Genomic DNA, 14,238 nt, shown 5'->3' with positions numbered 1-14,238 from the left:
AATTTCAAGAACTCTCTGTGTATCTGTTGTCTGCAGACTTAAAAAAAAATCTCCAGGCCTAAAATATCATTTTACCTTTTAAAGAGACTGCACACTCTTCCCCCTATCATTTTACAAACATCAAATACTTTACCCAACTTCACAACAATAGCAAGATTTGGGAACCCAGGATGGCGAGAAGAAGTAAAAGATTAGTCAAAAAGAAAAAGGAAGCACATATAAGGTTTAGGAAACAAATCAGTCATGGCCCTTGAGGAATATAAAGGAAGCAGGAAAGAACTTAAACAAGGAATTGGGAGGCACGAAAGGGGCCACGAAATCACCTGGCAAGTAGGATTATTGACAATCCCAAGGCATATTATACGTATATTAAGAGCTAGAGGATAGTTAGGCAAAGGGCAGGTACACTCAAGGACAGAGGAGGGAGTTTATGTATGGAGCCAGAGGAAGTGAGTGAGCTCTTTAATGAGTACTGTGCATTGGTATTAACCAAAGAGAAGGCCACGGATGATGGTAAAATTAGGGAGGGGTACTTTGATATTCTAGGGTATGTTGACATTAAGAAGGAAGAACTGTTGAATGTCTTGAAAAACATTAAGTTAGACAAGTCCCTAAGGCCTGATGGGATCCATCCCATGATATTGAAGGAGGCAATGGAGGAGATTGCTGGGGCTTTGACAGGATCTTTGTGTCCCCTTGGAGAGGGTGCAAAAGAGGTTTAGCAGAATGTTACCCTGCAGTCTCTAGGACTCAGCATCAAGTTCAACAACTATAAAGCCTGATTCCATCCTTCCATGTTTTTTTACCCAGTGAACATCTGGACCTATTTTGACATGGGTTTCTTCTCACATACTCCATTCTCATATACTCCTAGGTCCATTATCACACTATATGGGTTGCATTCAGACGAGCTCACATGTGTTCTCCTATTCTTAGCGTGTTATCATTTATTTAGATTTTCTTCAGTATATGTCCATTTATTGTGAATTTCCTTTGTATGTTTGCTCTCTCCAAATGTACCACTTCACACTTATTAAAGTTGAATTCCATCTGCCACATTCCTGCCCATTCCAATCATTCATCCATATCATTTTGGAGCTTACAGTTATCCTCTACACTATCTACTACATGGCCAATTTTTGTGTCATTTGCAAATTTCCCAATTGTGCCTCAAAGCTCAAGTCCAAATTGTAAATGTATAAAACAAATAGCAGCGGTCCTAACACCAAGCCCTGTGGAACTCAACTTGAAATAGCTTTCTATTCTTTGTTTCCTGTTACTAAGCCAACTTTGACTCCAATTCGACACATTGCACTGTATCCCATGGCATTTACTTTTTTGGACAGTCTACCATATGGGCAAATACCTTACTAAAATCCATGTCGACAATATTCACTGCACTACTCTCATCAATCCTCCTTGTCACTTTCTTAAAGAATTAAATCTAATTTATAAGGCATGGCCCAGCCTTAGCAAAGCCATGCTGACTACCTCTGATTACTCCATATCTTTCTAAGTGACTATTATCTGACCTCTGGGTATTGATTCTAACAATTGGCCCACCATTTATCTAAGACTAACTGGTCTATAATTGTTTCACATATCCTTTGTATCTTTTTTAAACAAAGGAACCACATTTGCATTCCTGCAGTGCTCTGATACTTTACCTGTGTCGAGTGAAGATTGGAAAATAGCCCTCAGAGCATCTGCCATTTCCTCTCTTACCTCCTTCAACATCCTTGGTTCGACAATTTATCTGGCCCTGATGACTTATCCACTTTCAAGGATTTCAACTTCTCTAACACTTCGTGTCCTGTTATAATTATTTGATCCAATATTTCACACTGCTCCTCTTGGACTACTATATCCACATCATCCTTTATGAATACAGAGGTAAAGAATTAATTTAAATCTTCCCAAATCCTCTGCATCTTCACAGATGGATCATGGATAGGGTGGATATCTAGACCAGGTAATAAAGCATGAAATGCCAGGAGTAGGTAGATGGGATTAGTTTAGAATGGCATCGTGGTCAATATGTTTTCCTGTGCTGTACTGTTTTATGTTGTTCATGGATTCTTCTCCAAGCATCCATATTGTGTAATATCCCACATCTCAGGGTATGGTCCATGGGCAGCAACTGCCCGCAACCTTCATTCACAATGATTGGCAATGGCAAAGTACAAGCCTCATCATATTAGCATGGTACAATGCAGTTCAGCGCTTTACTACTGTAGTTTGGAGCTGACTGACATGTCTCACTGCAATGGTACTGTCAGGCTGCTTAGCACATAGGAACAGACAACCAACTCATGATCACAGCTGGGTGCATCTTATAGCTGTTAACTTGCTGTCTTTTGCACTCACTCACCTTGTGCTCACTGGATGTCAAAGCATCTCTGCTTTGCCCTGTCTCGCTTTTTAGAGCAGATAGAAAGCTAGGAGTTTGAACTGTTTGCCAGCAATGAACAGTCAAGGGAATGGGCATTTTATTGACTGGCATTGTACAATGTCAATATCACTCTCATATCTTATGGGAGCAACTTACGTGGCAAATACAGTGCAAATGAGACGACATCAGGTTGGGATGGACAAGTTGGACTGAAGGGTTTGTTTCTGTGCCGTTTAATTCTATGGCTATGAGTCTATGTGCTTCAACCACATGTCTGAAAGTCGAAGAGGAGCAGTCCTTAATCCAGTTCAGGGCACTATGGTCAGTCAGGGGGCAGGTCCTTTGTCTGTTAGGAAAAGTGGTTACTTGTGATGACAGCACAGATAGGATGGATAGCCAGAGATTTTTTCCCAGCGTGGAAATGACTATAAGGAGGGGTCATAATTTTAAGGTGATTGGAGGAAGGTATAGGGGACATGTCAGAAGAGGGTTCTTCACACAGAGAGTGGTGGGCCCATGGAATGCGCTGCCGTCGGTGGAAGTGGAGTCAGATACTTTAGAGACATTTAAGCGACTCTTGGATAGACACATGGATGATAGTATAATGTAAGGTATGCAGGGTAGGTTGATCTTAGTTGGATAATAGGTCAGCACAACATCGTGAGCTAAAGGGCCTGTACTGTGCTGAACTGTTCTATGTTTGTCTCAATGAGCAGGTATAAAGTGCAGAGGACAGAGTGGGTTAGTAGGTTGGGAGGTTGGTGTGGGTTAAGGGCCATTGTGGCATGGAATAGCGCGGTTGGTGGATTATGGGCCTTGGTGGGAGAAATGGCACAGTTAGAGTGACTGTGAGGTAGCAGACAAAAGATCTTAAGAAGATCAGAGAGAAGTATTTCACCCTGTGGTGGGCAGAAGGTCATTATGTTTTTTTGTAGCATTGGTTTCATTCCTGCAAATCAAGGGCACTGTACTAACTCTGGTGATTAATTCAGACCAGTCTGGCAGTGTTTGACATATCCCAGTTGCTGGATTTAAAGATTGATGCCTGCGATATGAACGCTATAAGGTTTGTCCCTGACAAGCATTTCACTGCAGCCATCAGCAAGATAGCTGTGGAGGCATGGTGCACACTCAATTTGGTGAGCACGGTAACATTATGAGAGAAACATTGCTTGGGCTTCAGAGGGAAACCCTCCAAAATTAACAATGAGCTAATTTTTGAGAAAATTCAGCCCACTGAGTCTAATGTTTTCAAGAGAAGTCACATGGTCCATATTTTTAGTGTAATGAGATATTGGGATTTGAACACAGATGTCAGAGAGATAATCTATCTGCAACAACATTGGATAGCTCAACACTGCAAGTGGAGAGTTTTTAAGAGCGAATTCTGAATCAGTCCTACTCTCACGATTAAAATAAAAATCAGCCAGCTATACCTCATCCCGGAAGAAATTCCAGAGCCACCATTTTATGTGGAAGGTGACTTCAGGTCACTCACCAGCATTGGGACAATCTGTGAACAGTCCTTTTTGGTGAATTTATTGTTATTTGGCAAATAAAACACTTTAAAGGTAGCAGAGTTTTTACATCTTTCCCCAGACCTGTGTATGCATATGTGTACACTAATTCTCAAGAATGGTAGCTACATAAATTTGCACAGTATAAACATTTTTGTGAATAATCTTTACAACATTACTTTAAGTTTTCTTTGGAATAAGCCAATTCTTTGTTACGTAAGAAAGTAGGCTTACTTGTTTTTGATACTGAGCTATAAATAATTTGATATATCTAATATATAAATGGCAAAATTGCCTCATATTTTTAAACTCAAGCTTTGTTGTAACCAGTGGAGGAGTGGGACAATAAAGGAATCATCCTCCAATTCACCTTAAACTGAAACCAAATCTCTATGTTTTTAAGATAGTAGGAACTGCTGATGCTAGAGTATCTGAGATAACAAGGTGTGGAGCTGGATGAACACAGCAGGCCAAGCAGCATCAGAGGAGCGGGAAAACTGATGTTTCTGGCCTAGATCCTTCTTCAGAAAACCTTTAAAACCCAAAAGCCATTTTTCTGAAGAAGGGTCTAGGCCCGAAACATCAGGTTTCCTGCTCCTTTGATGCTGCTTGGCCTGCTATATTCATCCAGCTCTACTCCTTGTTAGCTCTACATTTTAAAATCTTAATAATAACCCACAATAGGGATCATAATAACACTGCTGAAAATTGTAAATTACCGATCAACAATTATTGAAATAATCCAGAAAATTGTAATTCCAAATCTTAACAGGTTAATGTTGCAGAGTCTTTTCTGTTACCTGTTAGTAATATTCCCTTTACAGTGTAAAATAAAGGTGGGATTAAGAGTCCAGGTTATTGTATGTGCTTGTGATATTATCAGGGAATATTGATCCCTGTTATCGGTCATTAAACGGCTCTGTCTTTTGATGCCAAAAATCTGAGAAAAATATTTTCTTATGAAAACAATATTTCAAACAAAGCAACCTTTTCTACTGCCTTGTACTACACCACCGCCAGAACCCTTATTTTTAGATTTTTCAAGTGTCCATTCTCAATATATTAGATTTGAAGGCTCATTAAAAAAATTTGGTGTTACAAATTTATGTTGTGCTGGGAAGCAGGTCAAAACGATGACCTAAGGAAATTGATGGGATCCTTCTTTAAAACATGCTGATTAGACTTGAATGACATCATTGGACCAAATAACAAAAGGCCGTGCAGGACCTCCCCATCAAGTCAGCATGAAGAACCACTGACAGCGACCATGGACTCAGTATATTTAGTCAAAAGGCTATGCTTTATCCTGCATTTCATTTTATTTATTGTTAAATATCACATCAATGGGACTGAAATTCAATAACTTTTCTCTTACCTCTGGAATATCAACAAATCCATATTCCTGGCTCAGGATTGATTTGTTTGTGAGGCTGATAGTAGTCCACACAGATTCATAGATCGAACAATAACCAAAGTCAATTGTTTGACGATCAATCTCCAAGTCTGAACTGGTGACAACGGCATGAACAGTGAAAGGAATCGGTGTAGTCTAAAAGAAAGGTAAATGCCATGAGTGTCTTTGAGATAAATTATTTGGAAGTTCTAAAAATTAAGGTCTTTCTAAAGCAACAAGAAATTCCAGATAACAAGAGAAAGTGATAGATAGAGTAATAAAACATAAATTTGACATTTTCGTTCAGAAGTTCAGTTGTTGTCCAATCCTTAATCTAACCAAAAATTACTGAGTTCCTATGAGTCATTTCTAGTGTGGACGTCAACATTTTTTTTCTGTACACAGCCATCACAATTCAAAAAACCTCTCCCCTTACACCAACATAGGAACTAAATTTTTGATTTTCTTATTCAAAATACTAGAAGTAATGATGTACCATGAAAACTCATTTTGGTTTGGAATTTCTATGAAGGATTGGACATAGAACATAGAACATAGAACAGTACAGCACAGAACAGGCCCTTCAGCCCACAATGTTGTGCCGACCATTGATCCTCATGGATGCACCCTCAAATTTCTGTGACCATATGCATGTCCAGCAGTCTCTTAAATGACCCCAATGACCTTGCTTCCACAACTGCTGCTGGCAACGCATTCCATGCTCTCACAACTCTCTGCGTAAAGAACCTGCCTCTGACATCCCCTCTATACTTTCCACCAACCAGCTTAAAACTATGACCCCTCGTGCTAGCCATTTCCGCCCTGGGAAATAGTCTCTGGCTATCGACTCTATCTATGCCTCTCATTATCTTGTATACCTCAATTAGGTCCCCTCTCCTCCTCCTTTTCTCCAATGAAAAGAGACCGAGCTCAGTCAACCTCTCTTCATAAGATAAGCCCTCCAGTCCAGGCAGCATCCTGGTAAACCTCCTCTGAACCCTCTCCAAAGCATCCACATCTTTCCTATAATAGGGCGCCCAGAACTGGACGCAGTATTCCAAGTGCGGTCTAACCAAAGTTTTATAGAGCTGCAACAAGATCTCACGACTCTTAAACTCAATCCCCCTGTAAATGAAAGCCAAAACACCATATGCTTTCTTAACAACCCTGTCCACTTGGGTGGCCATTTTAAGGGATCTATGTATCTGCACACCAAGATCCCTCTGTTCCTCCACGCTGCCAAGAATCCTATCCTTAATCCTGTACTCAGCTTTCAAATTCGACCTTCCAAAATGCATCACCTCGCATTTATCCAGGTTGAACTCCATCTGCCACCTCTCAGCCCATCTCTGCATCCTGTCAATGTCCCGCTGCAGCCTACAACAGCCCTCTACACTGTCAACGACACCTCCGACCTTTGTGTCGTCTGCAAACTTGCTGACCCATCCTTCAATTCCCTCGTCCAAGTCATTAATAAAAATTACAAACAGTAGAGGCCCAAGGACAGAGCCCTGTGGAACCCCACTCACCACTGACTTCCAGGCAGAATATTTTCCTTCTACTACCACTCGCTGTCTTCTGTTGGCCAGCCAATTCTGTATCCAAGCAGCTAAGTTCCCCTGTATCCCATTCCTCCTGACCTTCTGAATGAGCCTTCCATGGGGAACCATGGACATAAAATCCAATTGTTTGTAGCAAGCTACATCTATGTTTCCCTCACTCTTGCCTGTACTTTCTATTGTCATGCCATTAGTTGAGCTATAAGGCACTTATTAGTAGCTGATAGTGTCCTCTGGCGAGATTTCAGTCTAAATTCACTTCCCACACTGCAACCTAATCAGCTTCCAAAATTAGTTATTGATCCCAGGGCTTGTGGCAGGAGTGCGGAAGAGTCAGAGGGGAGGGAAGGTGTGCAATGGCTGGGTTACTGAGCGCCCAGTGCTGAGACTGTTTATGTAGATTAAATACTAGTTAGTGTGAGGAGGCAGAGATACAGCTGCTCCACGCCATAGTACATAGAGCAGTCTTTTTACATTCTGTTTGCCTTGCTTCTCCCATCAATGAAACAATACCAGGAGATTATGGCCCTCATGAACCATGGTAATTATGACAGAGATTACGCTGCCCTGTGTCCTGAACCTGGTAGTGGGAATTTACTGACAATCACTTTGACACATGGAGGATGTAAACAGTGGTAGTCAGCTGGAACCATTATGAGGGTGTGGGGGCGGGGAATGAAGGAGTGTGCAAAATGTTCTATGTTTAGTGGGTGAACATCCAGTACTCTCATGTAACAGTAAATGAGGAAGAGTGGTTCTGATTATGATGAGAGAGGGCAGAGACTAGGGCTTTCTTCAACTACAGAACACGTTAACATGAGGTCTCATAGATAGTTCAAAACTGAGGAGTGCTTTAATAAGCTAAATAAAGAATAGGTTTGCACAGAAGGATAAATCAAAAACTGTGATGTATAACATTTTAGATTACCATAAAAATTAGAAGACTTTTAAAGAGAAGTTTCAAGAGAGAAGGCGTGGAAGTAAAACTTATGATAAGCTTTAAAGGGATGGATGGATAGTTAAAAAGTATGTAAAAGGACATGGACAAAGGCATATTGGTCTTTTAGAAGACCAGTACAGGTCTAAAAGCCCTCCTGTGCTGAAAAATTCAGTGATTCTATAGCTGTAGTGTTGTCAAATTGATTTTTACGGCAATAATAGCAAAGACATAAAATGTGATTCTCCTGTATGTAAAACCTTTGTAAGGTGATAATCATAATACTATAGAGAGTTAACCAGTTCTAAGAAAGAGTCATATTTGACTTCAAATGTCAACACTTTCTTTTCCCACAGACACTGCCAGACCTGCTGAATTTCTCCACCATTTTCTGTCGTTGTTTGAGATCTCCAGCATCCATGGAACTTCGTATTTATCACAACATTGTGTGCAGTTTTGGACGCCATGATAGCAGAAGGATTTTGGCTTAACAGAGAACCATAGTGCAAATTCATATGTTACCATCTCATGTGAGGCAAAGCAAATACAAAGGCACACTTGAGGAAGTGGGGTGTTATCATTAGGAAACAGGAATGATTTGATAGAGACTTAGCAGATTGTGAAGAGATAGAACACAACAGATAGAAACTGACTTTATTGTATCTGAGGGACTTAGAACAAGGAAACCAAGATACATGTTGAGATGTTAGAAATTAAGAACAAGAAATCAGAAATAAGATGATTGCATCGCAACTTGCCAAGGTTCCTTCAACAGCACTTTCCAAACTTATGACTTCTATCACTTAGAAGGGCAAGGACAACAGGCACATCGGAATCAACTACTTTCAGGTTTCACTCCACGTTACTAAGCATCCTAACTTAGAATCATATTATCAGTGCTTCAAAAAGTCAGCAGGTTAAAATACTGGAACTGCCTCTTTGACAATATTGTGACTGCACCTACATGATATGAACAGCAGAGAATCAAGAAGACAGTGTAGCATCACTTTCAAAGACAATTAAGGATGGACAACATATGTTAGGCCTATTTCCCGCCTTTAAATTACAAAGAGCAATACACTGAAGTGGGTTGAATTGTGGAATTTATGTTGGTATTACTAGCGAGTTTTGAGAAGATTGGTAGCTCAGGTTGAGGTTCTGGATGTGAGTTTGCTCGCTGAGCTGGAAGGTTAGTTTTCAGATGTTTCGTCACCGTTCTAGGTAACATCATCAGTGAGCCTTCGACGAAGTTGGTATTACTGGCTGAAGCAGAGACTAACCAAAGGCAGATATTTTTCTTAATTGCTTGTGGAGTGGCCAGGACAAATAGATCGCCCACCATTTATAGAATCCAGCTAATTTTTAGCTGATAAGCAATTACAGGCAATTTAGGTAACAAGTTGAAAATATGTACTTAGAACAACCTTTAAGAATAAGTAAGATTGGGGATAGAGGGATATCTGAATGGGTTGCAATATGGGGGTAGAAATATGGTGTGTGTGCAGAATAAACTGAGTGACTGGGTAAAACACCTGTTTCCATGTTGTAGAGTGTAAGTCATTCTGTGGTGAAAGATATGTTTTACTTTGTACCAACTACTTCACTTCCAACATAGATGCAACCATATCATGGAGTACGGAGGAGGGTATCTCTCTAGAGGTAGCAGTTTGAGTATACTTAAATTCAAAGTTAATTTGAGCCTTAGAGACATGCTTTATAAAGAAAGAGTCACCGCAAAATTACAATTGCTTTGTATGATTTTGCAGCACAGTGTTCATGGACAGTTAAATGCACTGAGAAGTATAGAAATTGATCAAAAAATTGCTAATCTTAACGATTTAATTGGCAAGAGTAAAAATTCAAGTTTTGGGTGGACACTGTTTTAGCACATCACAAAAAATTAATAGTAACCTGATTTGCCACCAATATGTTCATCGGAGCTTCCAGGACTCTTGTTACCTTGTTAAAATATTTTTTAGCATCTTCTGGTAAAGATTGCCTGAAATAGATAACATAACTTTGGAATATCTATTGCCATTTGCAGTCCTAACAAAAAAAACACATTAATGAAAATGTTATTTTGTCAATTTCTAATCTAGAAAAAAATGTCCAAACTTACAATACGCCTCACAAATATGTTAGCCCAATTATACTTTTGTTCTACTTTGCTTTTGTGTCAAAACATTACTGCCAGTCAGGAATTAATTATTGTAAAATCACAAGCAAAATTGAATGCTATTCAACTAGTTTCATTTTAATTTGACCAATACAACAAACACATTGAAATGCAGTCATGAAAATGACCATTTTCCCAACAAAAAGACACCTGTCAGTGGATGCTGCAATTTTAGTTAAAGATGAATTCATTACAATAAGAGCTGATAACAAATTGACCAATGACATAGTGGGTTGAATGACGTGAAACAGGTGGTGCTGGGAGCGGAGAAGAGTTTAAGCTGCGCTCAGTTTCCCAGCATATGAGTAAATGGTTCAAAACACGACGATGCTTATTCATTTAACAAAGTGTGAAGCTGGATGAACACAGCAAGCCAAGCAGCATCTCAGGAGCACAAAAGCTGACGTTTCGGGCCTAGAGATGAAGGGTCTCGGCCCGAAACATCAGCTTTTGTGCTCCTGAGATGCTGCTTGGCCTGCTGTGTTCATCCAGCTTCATACTTTGTTATCTTGGATTCTCCAGCATCTGCAGTTCCCATTATCTCTGATGCTTATTCATTTTGTTTTATAGCTCGAGTAAATTCAGTCATTTCTACATTACAAAATTAAATGCAAAGCTGTGATCGGTTTTGGGGAAGTGTTATGGGGGTAGGCAGGTGGTTGACTGAAATAACTCCATTGTGACCGATATCCCTTCATCAAGGCACCCTTTATTTACATGTGCACTGTGCATGGAATCTGACCAGCCAGGTCACAGTCTAAGCCTGGGCCTAGAATGAGGAGAATCTCTGAGACTCCTGAGTATATTTGTCAGCAAAGGTTCGCTGATTAGCCAAAGTTAGCAGCCTCAATCAGGGATCTCATACCCAATGAGGTCCACCTGGTCCATGTTCAAACCACTATGCCCGCACACCCTCCAAGTCCATGGATGTAGCCTGTTATTTTTTCTTGCAGCTCTTCCTGGGATGTTTTTGCACCAGGTCTGGTTCCTCCAACTCTGACTCAGACATGGGTGGTGTGTACCAGACTGTAGCGTGTGTCTTGTGCCTTGCGCATCTTGGAAGAAATTCGTACTCATCTTCTGGTGGTAGCAGAAGCGGGACTGTGACATTGGCTGCATCCATCTCGGATTCTGAGCTTTCTTTGACACTAGGTGGAGGGGGAGAAACCACAGTTTTCTGACAGACTTTCTGGCTGTTCTGAGGGGTTGGGATGTTTTACCCCTGTGCCTTTTGACAGGCAGCAGCTTTATAATTAGATTAGATTAGACTAGATTACCTACAGTGTGGAAACAGGCCCTCTGGCCCAGCTAGTCCACACCGCCTCTTGAAGAATCCCACCCAGACCAACCCCACTATAGCCCACACATCCCTGAACACTACAGGCAATTTAGGATGGCCAATCCACCTAGCCTGCACATCTTTGGACTGTGGGAGGAAACCCACACAGACATGGGGAGAATGTGCAAACTCTGCACAGACAGTCACCTGAGGCTGGAATCGAACCTGGGGCTCTGGCGCTGTGAGGCTGCAGTGCTAACCACTGAGCCACCGTGCCACCCTTGTGATCCACGTTTGTTCAGCACTGCCTCACCCACCCAAACTTTGTATATCACAGACCTGACCGCCCGTTGACCTCACCTCATACCCACGCAGGGTTATTTCTGTGGTTTTGACACCAAACTTTGTCCTCTGAAGTAAATTGTCTCTCCCACTTAGAGGAGGCATGTGGCTGGCATTGGCGTTTCTGATGTCATTTTACCCTTCCCTCAGGTCTTGGAATATCAGGTTTAATCTGGCACAGTCTGCTCCCCATCAGCTGCTCTCCTGGAGCTATCCCTGTTGTTGCATGAGGGGTCGTCCTACAATCAAACAAGGACCGGGTCGGTTTGTTATCGAGTGAAGCTATAGGCTGTTTGTTTAAGCCTGCCTTCAACATTTTTGTTGTCCACAAATGGGGCCTAGCCTTCAAAGGCAGGATCAAATGAGTCAAGCTTCCCAAATAAAGGCATAATGCCAGAAATGCTTACCCTAACTCAAAGATGACTGTTGTGAGTGAATTTTCTTCAGGAATATTGTTCTCTCTCGTTGCCACTGAAATAACTAAAACAGAGACTGATATCCCTTCACCAAGTCACCCTTTATTTACATGTGCAACATACATGGACTCGGCTAGCTGACCAGCTAGCTCAGAGCCAGTCCATAGAATGAAGAGAATCTCTGAGACTCCTGTTTATATCTGTCAGCCAGGGCTCCCTGATGGGTCCAGGGTAACAGGCCTAATCAGGGATCTCATCCCAAACACTACAGAGAGAGAAGGCAGAAACAGTTAGTGTTTTTTCTTGCTTTTAAGGTAATGCACTTCAGTTCTGCTCTGACCACACCAGGAAAACTGTTATCATGATACTTGCTCCTCTTCCCTTCCACAACAGCGTTGTGGCACCCCCCTTGTCCTCACCTGCCATCCCACCAGCATCCACATCCAGATGATCATTAACTACCATTTCCGCCACCTGCAGCGAGATGCCACCACCAGATGCATAATTCCCTCCCCTTCCTTGTCAGCTTTCACAAGGACTGTCCCCTTTGGAACATCGTAGTCCTCAGCTCCTTCACTCTCAACACCCACCACAGTGCGATGGGATCTACCCCAACTTCATAAGGTGTAAGATCTGCCCGTTTACTTCCTCCCTCCTCAGAATCCAAGACCACACACACACCTTCCAGGTGAAGCAGCACTTTACCTGCACTTCTCACTATCTAGTCTACTGCATTCACCGCTCACAAAGTGGTCTCCTTTATATTAGAGAAACAAAGCATGGACTGGGCAACTGTGTCACAGAACATCTATATTCTGCCCGCAAAAAAGACCCTGAGCTTCCAGTTGCCTGTCACTTCAACACACCACGTGCTCCCTGGCCAAACTCTTTGTCTTACGCTTGCGACAGTACTCCAAGAAGCCTCAGCATAAACTGGAAGAACAGCACTTCACTGTCCACTTGAGAACTCTACCTCTGGATTCAATATCAAGTTCAACAGTTTTAGGGTTTGAGTCACCTTCTCCCACGTCCTTATCCCAACACCCATACACCAGGCTTCGTTATCACATGGTCTGCTATTACATACTACCCCTTGTTAGCCAACAACAATCCCCAGTAACAGCGATTCATTCTCCTTGGCTGATTGTTATGCATTTCTTTGTCTGTCCAACTGTTTTTCTCTCTCTTCAGCCTATCTCAACCTATCATTTACTCCTTACACCCTTCTCCCCACCTTATCTTCTGCACAAAAAGCAACCTTTTCCCTAGCTACCATCAGTTCTGAGGAAGTGTCACTAGACCTAAAATGTTAACTTGGACCTCACTTCGGAGATGCTCCTGGACCTGCTGAGCTTTTCCTTATGTCTTTGTTTCTGATTTACACATCCATAGTTCATTCAGTTTTTATTGAATACATGGCTGATACTTAGTTTGAGTTCTGCCAGGGCCGCCCAGCTCCTTATCACATACAGCGTTGGTTCAAACATGGATAAAAGAGCTAAAAGAGCTAAACTCCAGAGGTGAGCTCAGAGTGACTGCCCTATTAATCGAGTGTGGCATCAATCAGGAGAAATCCTCTGCTGGTAGCAATCATACCCAGCACAAAGCAAGATGGAATGTGGATGTTGTAAACCAATCATATCAGTCCCAGTACATCAGTTCAAGAGTTCTTCAGGGTACTGTTCTCAGGACAACCATCTTCAGCTGCTTTAACAATGACCTTCCCTCCTTCACAGGGTCCAAAGTGGGATTTTCATTGACGATTGCACAGTATTCAGCATCAATTGCAATGGTGCAGGTACTGAAGCAATTTATGTTCATACACAGCAAAAGCAGGACAGAAGCTTACAGTTCTGCAGTGAGTAACTCAAGTTGCAATTCCTCAAAGCCAGTTCACCATCTGGAAGGGTCAAGTGAGGAGTGTAATGGAACTCTCCACTTACCTGGATGAATGCAGTATGAACAACACTCAAGAAGCTTAACAACATCCAGGACGAAGCAGCCCAATTAATTGGCACCTCACTCAAAAGCATTCACTCCTTCCACCACCAGTAAAGTAGCAGTAGTGTGTGCCATCTACAAGTTGCATTGCAACAGCTCATTCAACAGCATCATCCAAAATTGTTACCTCTACAACCTCAAAGAACAAGGGCAGCAGATGCATCAGAACAACACCACCTGGAAGTTCCTTTCTCAACCACATATCACCCTAATTTAGAACTTTATC

The 14,238-nt window shown here is 41.7% G+C and overlaps 1 protein-coding gene across 4 annotated transcripts in view; it reads right to left on the bottom strand.

Annotated features, from left to right (window-relative positions):
* The window catches only part of cfap74 (cilia and flagella associated protein 74), a 190,787-nt gene that overhangs the window by 49,208 nt on the left and 127,341 nt on the right, over positions 1 to 14,238 (bottom strand). For all 4 annotated transcript variants that reach the window (XM_048561032.2, XM_059638059.1, XM_048561033.2 and 1 more), the window contains 2 exons: positions 9,710 to 9,797; positions 5,285 to 5,458 (listed from right to left, as the gene is read on the bottom strand). In XM_048561032.2, the coding sequence (XP_048416989.1) occupies positions 5,285 to 5,458; positions 9,710 to 9,797 (262 nt within the window). The remainder of the gene's footprint in view (positions 1 to 5,284; positions 5,459 to 9,709; positions 9,798 to 14,238) is intronic.

The sequence above is a fragment of the Stegostoma tigrinum genome, chromosome 28 (genome assembly GCF_030684315.1).
Source record: "Stegostoma tigrinum isolate sSteTig4 chromosome 28, sSteTig4.hap1, whole genome shotgun sequence".
NCBI lineage: Eukaryota > Metazoa > Chordata > Chondrichthyes > Orectolobiformes > Stegostomatidae > Stegostoma > Stegostoma tigrinum.
Note: the sequence above shows the minus strand (reverse complement) of the source record. Positions and strands in the feature narration are given on the sequence as shown.